At 46.4% G+C, this 15,512-nt stretch overlaps 1 protein-coding gene across 8 annotated transcripts in view; it reads right to left on the bottom strand.

Annotated features, from left to right (window-relative positions):
- Positions 1 to 1,600: 1,600 nt before the first annotated feature.
- The window catches only part of LOC137437105 (neuronal cell adhesion molecule-like), a 361,237-nt gene continuing 347,325 nt past the window's right edge, over positions 1,601 to 15,512 (bottom strand). For all 8 annotated transcript variants that reach the window (XM_078786852.1, XM_078786854.1, XM_078786851.1 and 5 more), the window contains 2 exons: positions 5,129 to 5,192; positions 1,601 to 3,765 (listed from right to left, as the gene is read on the bottom strand). In XM_078786852.1, coding sequence (XP_078642978.1) covers positions 3,528 to 3,765; positions 5,129 to 5,192 — 302 coding nt within the window. In that variant the 3' untranslated portion in view covers positions 1,601 to 3,527. The remainder of the gene's footprint in view (positions 3,766 to 5,128; positions 5,193 to 15,512) is intronic.

Below are 15,512 nucleotides of genomic sequence, written 5' to 3'. Positions count from 1 at the left end.
GAGAGAGAGAGTGAAAGAGAGAGGGAGTGAAAGAGAGAGAGAGAGAGTGTGAAAGAGAGAGAGAGTGTGAAAGAGAGAGAGTGTGAAAGAGAGAGAGTGTGAAAGAGAGAGAGTGTGAAAGAGAGAGAGTGTGTGTGTGTGAAAGAGAGAGAGAGAGAGTGTGAAAGAGAGAGAGATAGTGTGAAAGAGAGAGTGTGAAAGAGAGAGTGTGAAAGAGAGAGTGTGAAAGAGAGTGACAACAACACAACAACAACATGCATTTTAAGGCCATTTTCCCTGCTAGAGCGGGGGTTAGCCTTGCGGTCCCCATGACAATCTTCTCCATTTTGCCCTATTTTCTGCATCTCCCCTTGTTAACCCCCTTGCCCGCATTTCTTCTTCCACCATCTTTAGCCAAGTCTTTCTCGGTCTTCCCCGTCCTCTACTTCCTTCTACATCAATTTCCATCACTCTTCTCAACCAGTCACTTTCATCCTTCCTCAACACATGACCAAACCATCTCAGCCTGTTCCTCTTCACAGCATCAATCACAGGCTCTATTCCCATCATCTTTCACAATTCATCATTTGTCTTCCTCTCTCTCAACGATACTCCACACATCCATCGAACCATTCATATTTCCACCCTTTCCAGCCTTCGTTGCTGCTCTACGTTCATTACCCATGTCTCGCTCCCATAAATCATAACACTTCTCACACATGCAGCATACACCTTTCCCTTCAGCTTCAGCGACACTCTCCTCCTCATCAGCACGCCACTCAGTTCCCGAAACTTCTTCCATGCACATCTCACTCGAGCAACCGTTGCCGAGTCTGATCCACCTTCTCCATTCAGCATGTCTCCGAGGTAGCAAAATGTTTTCACACCTTCCAGCTTCACGCCGTCTCCAAGATCCAACTCAACATTTCCTCCATCTGCAGCTCCCTCTGTGCACACCTTACATTTGAATGTAGCTGCCACACTGGTAAATGACCCTCTCAGACCACTACATTTTTGATGAACCCACTCAGCGCACATTGTACATTGAATGGAGTTCACTCCGACACCCTTCCTGCACACAGCACACGGCCACTTCCCAGTTCTTTCCACCTCACCACATGCTTTACCACCTGCCATCACCTTCGTCTTTCCGATATTCACCTTCAGACCTTTTGAAAGATAGTGTGACCGTGAAAGTTAGTCACCGTGAAAGAGAGAGAGATAGTGTGAAAGAGAGAGTGTGAAAGAGAGAGAGGGAGAGTGTGAAAGAGAGAGAGAGAGAGAGAGTGTGAAAGAGAGAGAGAGAGTGTGAAAGAGAGAGAGAGAGTGTGTGTGAAAGAGAGAGAGAGAGTGAGAGTGAGAGAGAGAGAGAGAGTGAGAGAGAGAGAGAGAGTGAGAGTGAGAGAGAGAGAGAGAGTGAGAGTGAGAGAGAGAGAATGCGTTGCTCTAATGAAAGTCTTCATCAAAGTTGTCATTTCAACATCTATTATTATCAAAGTCACCAGACTAATACCAAAAGCCTGGATCAAAATTGCTCTGCCAAAGTCAGGCAGAAGGTCACAAAACTCACTCCCAAGATAGAATCAATGTTACCAAATATTACAAAATGAACGAAAGCAGATGAGCCGTACACTTTGGTTTAATGACGACATTTACACTGAATCAAAGAAAACAGTGGCAAGACGTCTACGGTTACAAAATGCATTGCTTGGACGAGTGCTGGCACATCCTGGAAATCCAAAGTATGCCAAACGGGAATGTCAGAAACCTATAAAATACCGTCTCTGTGCCTTCAGCTGGATGCTGTGACCGCAAATGAACATTAAAACTCCGTTCTTTTTCCATCTCCAACAGTGTAACTCGACATTTGCTTACAGACCCGTCTAAACGAACCCGATTATAAAGCAGTACAAAAAATGATAACTGCAAAATACGAGAAATCAAAAAAAAAAAAAAAATCACACTGATTTGCAATAACACAACTACAAAGCATTATAACATCTCTTAATAAATATAAAAGCCAATTACGTACTGTAATAACATATCGTTCTTGAATCTGCATCGAAGTGTTTTGTTGTGCAATACCCTCTCGGTTATCAATTTTGTAGCTTTGTTCTAACGACACGAGCGGGTCGCCCACTCCGGCCAAAACCTAAACGCCAATTCATGTGGTGCTAGAAGTTCTGCCAATTCTTGTTCAGACTGCCCTTTGTGCTCTTCTGGCCACAAGAGACCTGGATGGCATAAACAAATTTTACATTACGGTGAAAAATAAATATATAACTTTTATGGACAATAATACATCATTTGCAGACATCTTGTTGCACCATATAATAACATCAACAATATTTACATTTTTATAAATGCACTTCTGAAATCCAATGGAGAACGTGTTAACGGCACTAAATAGCTGTGACGTCATCATTGAATGAGTTGCTGTGGCCTATAATGAAAACAAAGCAAATCTCAGCGTTTTAACTGTGATCACTGCACAGTGAGGGCGGTCACTGTAATATATCATCGTTTAATAGAAAATGTAAGTGCTGAGATGATGCACCACATTCGAAGCAGGAAATAGGGGATGGCTCATCTCTGAGCTGTCTAGCCTGGGTTCGAATCCCGACCGAGCTATATCTTTGTTGGTGGACGTTAAAGATCACGAGGTGCCCTTCACAAAGTGTAGTCGAGCTATCACCGGCACCAGGACCAAATTACAAATTCTTACTCTGACATACCGAGGGCACATCGGCGGCACAGCCTCGCTCCCAACAGAGAATGCAAACCAGCAGAGGCATCCTGCACAGGAACGAATACAAGGCGCGGAATTTGTGCACAGCAAATGACTGCGGCACGTGCCAGGTTGATGCGGGCACGATTGGACGGAAGTTGCAACAGTGCAAAAATGAAAACAAGAAATTTGATCAAGGCAGAAGGACAAACCTGTACTTTCAAATATACAGAGCAAAGCAGTGATAACTGGCAAAGTTTCTGATGGATTCAATTGGACAAAATGTCCTCGGGAAAAATTTGAGTAACTGAGTTTGAGCGTGGCGGACATGCAAACGAGGCTTTCAACGTTCCTCATCGACACAGGACAATGAATCATGGCACTGTGTACTGTATGGCATAAATATACAAAAACAATATTTTGTGCCTATTCTACTGTGGTTTCTTACTTTTATGAAGAGTTTGGGTTGTGGAGTGCCGGAGGCACTGTTTTACAAAAAAAAACAAAAAAAAACTAACACTGAGGAATAAGAAATCCTAACTGGACTGTATTTACAATGCAAAGAAGTATAAATGAAAAAAGAAGCCTAAAATCCTTCATAACAATTATCAGTAACGACGATACAAAAAGTTACAGACACACACCTGGGTATGTTTGTGAGTCTGACTATAGTGAGGTCAAAACTCAGTAACTCGACCCTTGGAGATATTCCCAAAGATAGAAGGCAACACAAGCACTCCTTGGCACAGCTACAAATAACAACAGCCAAGGAAGGGAAGGGGGGAGAATTGCTGGAAAAAGTGGTGCGGAAGGAGCTACGTCACGCCGTGTGGTTGCCAATGATTGGCCCGTTGGTTGGGTTCATAGGTGAGGTCGCCGTTGAGCTTTCCATGCCTTCGCGTTCTTTTCTGCCACTATATTGCCCGATGAAAGAACCATCCTCGTTGAAAAGTCCCTGACTATGTTCTCCGTACTCATCCAGGCTGTCCTCGCTCATTCCCCGCTGCACGTCCGTATCAAGGGAAGGTCGGCTTCCTCCTAATGGCTTCTTGTCATCACTGGATGAAACACGCAGCAACACATCCTGGCTTGCATCCAACACCCACTCAGCTTTGCACATACACATTCAAGTCCATCTCCGGGATGCAATCACAAATTCAAGCACTATTTTATTATATATTAATAATAATAAATAATAATAATTTCATTAATAATGAGAGCGAAGTTGATGGAAGGTGCGCCATCCTAAATCCCCACACTTCCCACCTAAGCAAGGCCAAAATATGACAAAAGGTTCCACCAGGAATGATGCAACATCAAATTTTGAGTTAAAATCTTCGGTTTTGACCTCTGTGACCCCAAGTCCCCGATCCCTGGGGCATGAACCATGGGTCAAATCCCAAAAAATCGTTACATATTTCATGCACCATCAATGTTGATTGCATATAACGTTTCATTTAAAAATAGGCCCGAAGTTGCATTTTGCAGTGTTTGACCTTTTCACCCTGATCCAGGAAGTGAGGCCAAAAATGATACCGATACTGCATCTTCTTGCCATGTGTTGATCATAACTACCAAGTTTGGTGAATTTCTGCACATCGGTTCAGGAGATAGCGTGACGGACGGACAGACAGACAGAGTCGCATACAATATCCCCTATTGTTGCATTTTTTTTTAATAGCATGACGGATGGACAGACAGACAGAGCCGCATACAATATCCCCTATTGTTGTATTTTTTTTTTATAGCGTGACGGACGGACAGACAGACAGAGCCGCATACAATATCCCCTATTGTTGTATTTTTTTTAAATAGCGTGACGGACAGACAGACAGAGCCGCATACAATATCCCCTATTGTTGTATTTTTTTTTAATAGCGTGACGGACGGACAGACAGACAGAGCCGCATACAATATCCCCTATTGTTGTATTTTTTTTTAAGAGTGGAGATAATTAATGTATTGACAGACATAACCCCTTTAGCCCAGACAGGTTTACATTAGGAAAGTGCATGTTATCCTTTTATCTTCCACTTCTCCTTTGGAAATTTGCCATGAAACGTTATCCCTATTGAATGTTCACCACAATATCCGTAGCAAGGCACTGAGTAAAGCCAATTAACTGTGACATGGCAGAAAGAGATGTAACAGGACGCAGCAATCAACGGATCCTGCCAGTGGCTAACAAGACGTAAACGAGCCAAGTTTGTCGGATGGCAATTTAAACACTTTCGAGTACACATCACACTTAAGAAACACACGTACCTTCCCAGTGATCTAGTGTTACGACAGCATGAATGAAGGAGGAAACAAAGCAGAAAAACTCAATAAACACATCAACATCTCATTCTTAAACTAATCAGACATAACTCAGGAAGCTGCACTTTAAACCGCCTTGTGCGTCATCAAGCACTTTTGTACCTGTATGTTTCCTCTTTCATCGGCTGGGATTCTGGATCCGGATGTGCGTTCTCTTTTTCTTTCACTATTAAAAGGAAGTTGAGGAAACGAAAACTTTATGTCATGAGTATTGAGAAAGTATGTAAAAAAATATATATAGATTTTTATCTGTGCTGTACATTTCTCAGATTTACAACAATGCTCTTCTCATCATCATTTTGTATGCAACAGCTGTGGCTGCTGGCTGCATCATTGCTGGGAGCGAGGCTGGGCTGCTGATGCAGTGCCCCCTGTAACCGGTAAGCTGGAACTCATTTTGCCAACCTGACGGAAGATAGGCCGTGCCAACCCACCTGGTGTTACTTAACAGCACGACAGGGCCTCAAACCCAAGACACTAACATCTTAAGCCGGCAACGTTATCTGTTAAGCCAACACCAAGCTTGATGCTCTTCTGGTAAATACATCAGCTTTAAATACAATTACCTTTCAATGAGCATGCCAAACCAGCCTGGTGTTGGCTTAGCGGTTAGGGTGCCGGCTTGGGATCCTAGGATCCTGGGTTCGAATCCCGGTCGATCGCTGAATTAACACCAGGGGGGTTGACTCAGCCTGTCATCCTTCCGACGTCGGCAAATTGAGCACCAGCTCACTGGTAATTCCCTGTGTGTCGCAAGAGGCGACTAACAGGGTTGGCGGCAGGAAGGGCATCCGGCCGTAAAACATTGCTTCAAAAAGGGGACCAACCCCTGCTCTGCGGGGAAAAATGGCCTCTAAAGGTGGTTCTTCTTCTTCTACTTATCATGCCATTATGAAAATAAATAACAATGCCAGCTTTCCAAGTTACACTCAGCCATTTTGGACGCGTTCCATCACTCACCTTCCATCACCCCATTGATTTATAATAGGGTGAATTCCTGCTCACCTAATCCAATATCTCAAAGCCAAACAAGCAACTCTGCTGTGATCAACACAACCAAGTCCATTGATTTGTGTTTCTAGGATGGTTTGAGACTCGTGGAAAAACTGGCATTCTACAAATAGAGCAGAAGAAAACAGCGGACAATAGATGTACAGTGTACAATTACTTCTTTAAAGGCCTCAATTATTCCCACATTCTTGTGGAGTTGGCTGAGGATCATTTTGGCTCGAATTCAGACGGACACTCGACTGAAAGTGGCAGGAATTGGAAATTGCCCGGGGAACCGGCGATAGCTTCCTTACTCTAATCGACACCGTGGGATGCTCAACATCCATTAAGTCATGCTGACACACAGGACACCGAGTTTAATGTCCTGTAGGACAGTGGGCACATTGATGTACGTATTTTTTTATATTTTTTTTTGTATACTGAATCGAGGCTCGTGAAAGAGCTAACATTTATTTCACAAACAAATCAACCAGACAAACAAAATATATAAAAAGAGGGAGCGGAGGAAAAGATGGGGAGAGAAGGGGAAGCACAAAAATATAACAATTGAGGGCAGGGAGATGTGTGGGAGGGAGAGGGCTTGGGGGGAGGAGGCGTGGGAAGGGGGGCTGGGGGGTGGGAGAAGTATAAAACACAAGGACACCAAGGACTTCCAGGACAGAAGATGGTATTTCAAAAAAGTGGATTTGGGGTGAAATTAGCGGGGGTAGAAAAGATCAAGGTTTTGGATGGGGGAAGATAAGAGCTGGTGGTGAACAGCTGTTTTAAAGACCTGGAGGGTGGAGTGGGATTGAAGAGAGTGATGGAGTTTGTTCCAGAGGCGGGAGAAAAGAGGAATCAAGGAGTGAAGGTGAGCAGAGAGTCTTGATTTTGGCAGTTTAACCATAAGAGGGTTGCAGGCAGATCTTGTGCGACCTGTAGGAATATTTGGGGGACAGAGCCCAGAGAGAGCTGGGGGGGCAAGGCCGGAGAGGACTCGGTAGAAGACGGAAAGACCACCAACCTGCCTGCGGTGAGTGAGTGAAAGGCCCTTGGACTTAGCTTCATCGCGGGAGATTCCAATGATTCTGAACGCTTTGGTTTCAACAGCGTGAAGACGATCTAGGTGTGAGGCAGGAGCACCAGCCCAGAGGAGAGAGCAGTATTCCATTGAGCTGCGGATGAAAGCCTTGTATGTGGTGAGGAGCTCAGGTGTGCCAAGGAAGGACTTCGCACGACGGAGGATGCTCAGTCGGCGACTGGCTTTGGAGGCCAGATTTGAAATGTGGTTTTCCCAGGAAAGATCATGGCAGATAGTGAGACCAAAAAGCTTGAGTGACAGAACTTCTTGGAGAGGATTGTTGAGAAAGTAGATGGGAGGGTTGTCCAGTCGGTCTTTTCGGAGAGACATCGTAAGAGTGTGAGATTTGTCAGGATTGAAAGATAATATGTTCCACTTGTTTGACCAGTCTGTGATTTTGTCCATGTCTGCAGAGAGTGAGGAGGCTGCAGACTGCCGATCTGAGGGATGAGGAATGGAGCGACAGAGAGTGGAGTCATCAGCAAAGAGATAGAGAGGATTTTCAAGAGAGTCAGAGAGATCATTGATGAAGACCAGAAAAGGCACAGGGCCCAGAACACTGCTTTGGGGAACTCCAGCCTGAACAGGAAGAGGAGATGAGAGAAACCCATTCAGGGCCACACGTTGACTACGACTAGAGAGGAAGTCCGCCAGCCATGCGTGGAGATTTCCAAGGATAGCAAAGGAGGAGAGTTTGGTGAGCAGAGCGGAGTGCCAGTCCGTATCGAAGGCACGTGATATGTCAAGGGAGACAGCTCTAATTTCCTGTTTGGCATTGAGGACCTCCACCCATTTTTTTTTTTTTTTTTTTGTATACAAGATCGAGGCTCGTGAAAGAGCGAACATTAATCACACAGAAAGACAAACAGACACACAAAACAAATAACATCGGGAGCGGTAGACAAGATGGGGAGAGAGGGGGAAGGACACAAACACAACATTTGAGAGCAGGGACCGAGAGACATGGAGACATCGAGAGAACTGTGGGAGGGAGAGGGCTTTGGGGGGAAGGCATGGGAAAGGGGGGGGGGGGGGGGTGGGAGAGGTATAAAACATATGGACACTGCCAAGACTTCCAGGAAAGAAGTTGGAATTTCAAACAAGGTGGATCTGGGGTGAATTAGTGGGGGTAGAAAAGATCAAGGTTTTGGATGGGGGAAGATAAGAGATGGTGGTGAACAGCTGTTTTGAAGACCTGGAGGGAGGAGTGTGATTGAAGTGAGTGTGGGAGTTTGTTCCAGAGGCGGGAGAAAAGAGGAATGAAAGAGTGAAGGTGAGCAGAGAGCCGAGATTTCGGCAGTTTAACCATCAGAGGGTGGCTGGCAGATCTTGTGCGACCTGTAGGAATATTTGGGGGACAGAGCACAGAGAGAGCTGGGGGAGCAAGGCCGGAGAGGAGTCGGTAGAAGACAGAAAGACCACCTACCTGCCTGCGGTGAGTGAGTGAAAGGCCCTCAGAGATAGCTTCATCGCGGGAGATTCCAATGATTCTGAAAGCTTTGGATTCAACAGCGTGAAGCCGAGCCAGGTGTGAGGCAGGAGCACCAGCCCATAGGGGAGAACAGTATTCCATTGAGCTGCGGATGAAAGCCTTGTATGTGGTGAGGAGCTCAGGTGTGCCTAGGAAGGACTTCGCACGACGGAGGATGCCCAGTCGGCGACTGGCTTTGGAGGCCAGCTTGGAAATGTGGTTTTCCCAAGAAAGATCATGGCAGATGGTGAGACCCAAAAGCTTGAGCGACAGAACTTCTTGGAGAGGATTGTTGAGAAAGTAGATGGGAGGGTTGTCCAGTCGATCTTTTCGGAGAGACATAGTAAGAGTGTGAGATTTGTCAGGATTGAAAGACATGTTCCACATGTTTGACCAGTCTGTGATTTTGTCCAGGTCTTCAGAGAGTGAGGAGGCTGCAGACTGCCGATCTGAGGGAAGAGGAATGGAGCGGCAGAGAGTGGAGTCATCAGCAAAGAGATACAGAGGATTTTCCAGAGAGTCGGAGAGATCATTGATAAAGACCAGAAAAAGCACAGGGCCCAGCACACTGCCTTGGGGAACTCCAGCCTGAACGGGAAGGGGAGATGAGAGAAATCCATTCAGGGCCACACGTTGACTATGACCAGAGAGGAAGTCCGCAAGCCATGCATGGAGATTTCCATGGATACCATAGGAGGAGAGTTTGGTGAGCAGAGCTGGGTGCCAGACCGTATCGAAGGAACGTGATATGTCAAGGGAGACAGCTCTGATTTCCTGTTTGGCATTGAGGACCTCCATCCATTGTTGAGACAGCAGAAGCAGCATGTCCAGAGTAGAGTGACCTGGTCTGAAACCAAATTGATGATCAGAGATCAAGCCATTGGAGAAGAGGAAAGATTTCATATCGAAAGCAATGATGGATTCCATGACTTTGCTGATAATTGGGAGCAGGCTGATTGGTCTGTAGTTGCAAGGATCTGTTTTTGCACCTTTTTTGTGTAAAGCGGTAATGTTTGCTGATTTCCAGGATGCTGGCAGATGACCTTGAGCAAAAGATAGGGTGAAAAGAACAGAGAGAGGGTGAGATAGAGCGGCAGAGCAGGATTTTAGGACCCGTGGGCTGATGCCATCTGGTCCAGTTGCAGAATCAGAGTCGAGGTTTGACAAAAACTCCTCAACCTTGTCAGGAGAGAAGGTCACAGAGTCCAGGAGCAGTTTGGTTCGACTGGGAAAGGTGGGAACAGAGAGAGATGGGTTTGGGACTAAGGATTTTGAGGCAAACACAGAGTTGAGGCATTCGGCTTTGTCACGTGCGATGTCAACTGTGTGGCCATTTGAGGTAAGGGAGGGGATGGAGGGGGAACAAACACCAGAAACGGATTTGACCAGACGCCACCAGGATTTGGAGGAAGGAGACAGGTTTGAGAGTTCATTCTTGAGTGAGGAGAGATAGTGCTTCCTGGCACTCCTGAGGGTAGACACACACTTGTTCCGAGCTTGGTGGAAGGAACTGAGATTTCCTTCAGTTGGATTAGTCTTCCAAGAGGCAAAGGCAAGTTGTTTCAGGGCAACTGCCTCACCACAAGATTCAGTGTACCATGGACGGGAGGAAGGGTAAGACAACTGAAGGCGAGATGGGATAAATCTGTGCATGAGAGAGATCAGTTTGCTTTGGAAGAATTCCCAGGAAGAATTGATGTCAGAGGCAGTGGAGATGGGAGACCAATCCAGACGATTGATGGCTGCTTGAAGACCGTCCCAGTCGGCCTGAGTGAAATGCCAGACTCGTCGACGCTGAGGAGGCTCTCTGAGAATGGCCAGAGAGATGTCCACTTTGACAAGTACATGATCAGAAGAACCGATTGGAGCAGAAGAAGAGCAGCAGACATTAGCAGGGAAGTTAGTCATAACCAAGTCTAGAAGAGAAGATACTCCATTGGCTGAGATCCGGGTCGGGAAATTGACAGATTGTGTCAATCCCAGTGAGTCACAGAAGTCCTTTGCTGAGGTGCCATGACTGGTGAGAGAGGAACCCACACCCAACCAGGTGGCATGATGACAATTGAAGTCACCACATATGAGGAAGAGAGAGTTGGGATGAGTGGATAGAAGTTGGTCCATGTTGTCAGACAGTGAAATGTAGATGGAGTCATCACTGTTTGGGGGACGGTACAGAACACATATGAACAAAAGGTGGGAGCGGAGAGGAAGCCATAGCCAGAGGTACTCCTGGGGGTGAGGAGGAGAGAGGGCAGTGCAAGGAGAGTGAGGAAGAGAGTTTTTGATAAAGATAGCCACCCCACCACCAGGCCGAGGCTCAGGTCTATCATACCGGAGGAGGGAGTAACCAGGAAGAGATATTAAGGAATCAGAGACATCTTGAAGGAGGAAAGTCTCTGTTAAGCAGATCAAGTCTGGATTGTCAGAAGCAACCTGTATGGAGAGATCAGTCAGGTTTGAGCGAAGGCCCCGGATGTTTGAGGTCCATACCGTTAATGAAGAGAGAGGGGGAGCATCGGGTACAGGACAGGGGAGGGGAGGAGTAGGGTAAGATGAAGGATGAGAGGGGGAGGTAGGGAGAGCAGTTGTTAGTGTGTCAGCGATTGCAGAAGAGTTCCAAGAAACGGAAGGATGAGGAGGATGAAAGGTTTGAAGGTGAAGGGATGAGGCACAGTGAGGGGTTGTTTGAGGGGGGGCAGAGGAAAGAAGAAGGTTGGGGGGGGGGGGTGGAGGTATGAGATAGAAGGGAGACGAAGTGGGGAGGAGACAGCTTTGAGGAGGAGGGGGGAGGAGGGAGAATTGGAGAGGAATGGTATGGGGGGAGATTTGAATGGGAGGGGTTGGGGGGGAGTTTTGAAGGGGAGGAGTGAGGGGGGAGTTTAGGAGGGGAAGGGCAAGGGGGGAGTTCAGGAGTGGAAGGGCAAGGGGGGAGTTCAGGAGTGGAGGGGTAGGGGGGGAGTTTAAGAGTGGCGGGGCAAGGGGGGAGTTTAGGAGTGTAGGTGCAAGGGGAGGGATTTGGATGGGAGGGGCAAGAGGGGAGTTTAGAAAGTGGATGATTAATGAAAGATGAACATTGAAAACAAATTGGGTTTGTTGTGATTTTCAAGTTAGCAATCCGGTTCAGAATGATGGAGGAGGGATGGAATGAATGTGAATTTAGACCATGTAGTGAGGGAGACGTATAAGATATTGAATTTCTTTTTTTTGAGGTGGAATGAGTTGGAGAGGAAATTGAGAAAAGCCTTTTAAATAGGAAGAAAAACAGCGTGTTGTAATATACCACTGAGTAAAACACTGAAGGGGAAAGGTTATACATATTTAAATAATATTTAAACAGAACCGTGAACAATCTTATGTGCACAAAAATACCAACGGGGGGAGAGCCCCATTCCTTGTTGAGAAAGCAGAAGCAGCATGTCCAGAGTAGAGTGACCAGGTCTGAAACCAAATTGATGATCAGAGATCAAGCCATTGGAGAAGAGAAAGATTTCATATCCGAAGCAATGATGGATTCCATGACTTTGCTGATAATTGGGAGAAGGCTGATTGGTGTGTAGTTGCTGGGATCTGTTTTTGCACCTTATTTTTGTAAAGCGGTGATGTTGGCTGATTTCCAAGCAGATGGCAGATTACCTTGAGCAAAAGAGAGAGTGAAGAGAACAGAGAGGGAGTGAAAGAGCGGAAGAACAGGATGTTAGGAGCTGTCGGCTGATGCCGTCAGGTCCAGTTGCAGAATCAGAGTCGAGGGTTGACAGAAACTTTTCCACCTTGTCAGGAGGAAAGGACACAGAGTCCACGAGCAGCTGGGTACGACTGGGTACCTAGCTGTTAAAAAAGTTAAAAAAACATGGGATGTATGGATATCAAGGAAAAGCTCTTTTAGCTCTTTCACGAGCCTCGATTCAGTATACAAAAAAAAAAGAAAAAAAAAAAGGAAAAACCAGTGTCTGGGGAAAAATACATTTTGGGACAATATAGGTAAAACTAGATCCACACTTGTAGAGCGCATAGTCTCGCCTCACGTGCTCATTCTGAACAAAAATACCATTGTTAACTGAACACCTTGTTGCAGCTCAGCAGTGGCCACCTGCTCATGTACCCACATCAGCCATGCACCCGACTCGGTCGCATGCATTGTCATTATCCGTAGCTTTATCGATTTATTGATTGGATTTGGATTGATTAGATATGATATTTAATGACCACCCGATGCCTCGTCAATCAGATGAATGAAGTTTCGTATTGATCTGTCATGTGGTTCTAGAGAAGGTTTTTGTTTTTTTTCAATCCAATAAGGCCATCAAAAGACATGAACGATACACCAACAGCAACAGGCATTTTAAGGCCATGAACGATGATGTCATAAATTTAATTATCCACTCACATCAGACAGTAGATCAGATTATAAAGTTTCTGATTTTTCAGATAATGATGTTGATTCAACCAATTATGGCTTGAATACACTTCACTGATAACGACCATTATTACTGTATAAAATACCCCATGGGGTGTTTATGATATACGCCAAGTTTCAAATTTTTTCGTTTAGTGGATTCGGATAAAAGGATGTCCAATATTTTATCTTTAATACAAGATGGCTACCAAATCATATGACCTAAGATGTCAGAGTTAAGCCGCTGTCACACCTTGACGTTTTAGCCAGCGTATGCCGACGTATGAAAAATTTGGCTACGTTAAGAGCACGCTGAAGCACACCGGCATACGTCGTAGTACGCCGAGCTCGTCGACAAATTTCGTGCATGCACAAAATTTGTCGACGTATGCCAGCGTATGACACACACCAGCACTCAATTTTGATACGTCGGCATACGCTGGCTAAATCGTCAAGGTGTGACAGGGGCTTCAGCAATGAAATATTCTCCATGGGGAGTCCCTCCAATGTTTAAGGTTTTGCATTGATCGGACAAGTGATTGCAGAGAAAAACATTTTATTAAAACAAAAATATATAGATGCGGACACGCACAGACACACAGAGAAAGACAGACAGACAAGTGCATTGCAATAGTCTCGCATCCCCTTCAGGGCAAGACTAACTTGGGGACCAAGACTGGGGACCAAGACTGGGGACCAAGACTGGGGACCAAGACTGGTCCCCAAGACTAACAGTTTATGTTTTGTATCCCACTGATTACACCGGATCTGGATTCGGACCTGAACCAAAATCGAATCAGCTTGTTCTTGTCACCTAACCAACTCGTCCGCTGAGTTTTGTCACAAGTCATCCACAAACTTTTGAAACATCGTGCTATATATAATCGGTTTTGGCACAATCTCTCAATGGTGAAGAATCACTTAAAATATTCTCGGATCTGAATCTTCACCCAAATTGAATCGATTCGTTCTTGTCACATATCCCACATGTCCACGAAATTTCGTCCGAATCCGTCTATAACTCTGAGACATCCTGCTCACCGAAAAACAAACAGACAAACAGTATGAAAGCATAACCTCCATCCACCCATGGTGGGGGAGCTAACAAATAGATCAATAAGTGTTTGGGGGCATGTTAAAAATCCACGAGTGGATAGAGGAGGTTTGGAGGCCGGAGAGAGAGGTCTGGAGGCCGGAGAAAGAGGTTTGGAGGCCGGAGAAAGAGGTTTGGAGGCCGGAGAAAGAGGTTTGGAGGCCGGAGAAAGAGGTTTGGAGGCCGGAGAAAGAGGTTTGGAGGCCGGAGAAAGAGGTTTGGAGGCCGGAGAAAGAGGTTTGGAGGCCGGAGAAAGAGGTTTGGAGGCCGGAGAAAGAGGTTTGGAGGCCGGAGAAAGAGGTTTGGAGGCCGGAGAAAGAGGTTTGGAGGCCGGAGAAAGAGGTTTGGAGGCCGGAGAAAGAGGTTTGGAGGCCGGAGAAAGAGGTTTGAAGGCCGGAGAAAGAGGTTTGGAGGCCGTAGAAAGAGGTTTGAAGGCCGGAGAAAGAGGTTTGAAGGCCGGAGAAAGAGGTTTGGAGGCCGGAGAAAGAGGTTTGGAGGCCGGAGAAAGAGGTTTGGAGGCCGGAGAAAGAGGTTTGGAGGCCGGAGAAAGAGGTTTGGAGGCCGGAGAAAGAGGTTTGAAGGCCGGAGAAAGAGGTTTGAAGGCCGGAGAAAGAGGTTTGAAGGCCGGAGAAAGAGGTTTGGAGGCCGTAGAAAGAGGTTTGGAGGCCGGAGAAAGAGGTTTGGAGGCCGGAGAAAGAGGTTTGGAGGCCGGAGAAAGAGGTTTGGAGGCCGGAGAAAGAGGTTTGGAGGCCGGAGAAAGAGGTTTGGAGGCCGTAGAAAGAGGTTTGGAGGCCGGAGAAAGAGGTTTGAAGGCCGGAGAAAGAGGTTTGGAGGCCGGAGAAAGAGGTTTGGAGGCCGGAGAAAGAGGTTTGGAGGCCGGAGAAAGAGGTTTGGAGGCCGGAGAAAGAGGTTTGGAGGCCGGAGAAAGAGGTTTGGAGGCCGAGATGGAAACCAGATAGAAAGGCAGGAAGGAGGCGGGGAGTGCACATAATTTCACTTCAATCTGCAGCTTGTAAAATGAATGAATGAATGAATGAATGATCGTTGTAAGGCCATTTTTCCCCGCGAAAGCGGCGTTTAGCCTTGCAGGCCCCATGACAATCATGGTTCCCTGTTTGAGGCAATGTTTTTTTTTTATGGCCGGATGCCCTTCCTGATGCCAACCCTTGGTCGCCTCTTACGATGCGCAGGGATACGGTGTACCTATTCTAAACCGGGGTACACACCGGGATCATTCATCCCAGCAAGCTGGTACCCAATTTGCCGACCTCGGAAGGATGACAGGCTGAGTGAGTCAGCCCCCCTGGCGTTAATTCAGCGATCGACCGGGATCCGAACCCAGGATCCTAGGATCCCAAGCCGGCACCCTAACCGCTAAGCCAACACCTGGCTTTTGTGCTTATAAAGCACCAAAAAAAATGAAAAACTGAAGAAGTATGGAGCAAAAGCCAACTGCCA

This window comes from Myxine glutinosa, chromosome 11, assembly GCF_964187855.1.
Source record: "Myxine glutinosa chromosome 11, kmMyxGlut1.1, whole genome shotgun sequence".
Lineage (NCBI taxonomy): Eukaryota > Metazoa > Chordata > Myxini > Myxiniformes > Myxinidae > Myxine > Myxine glutinosa.
Note: the sequence above shows the minus strand (reverse complement) of the source record. Positions and strands in the feature narration are given on the sequence as shown.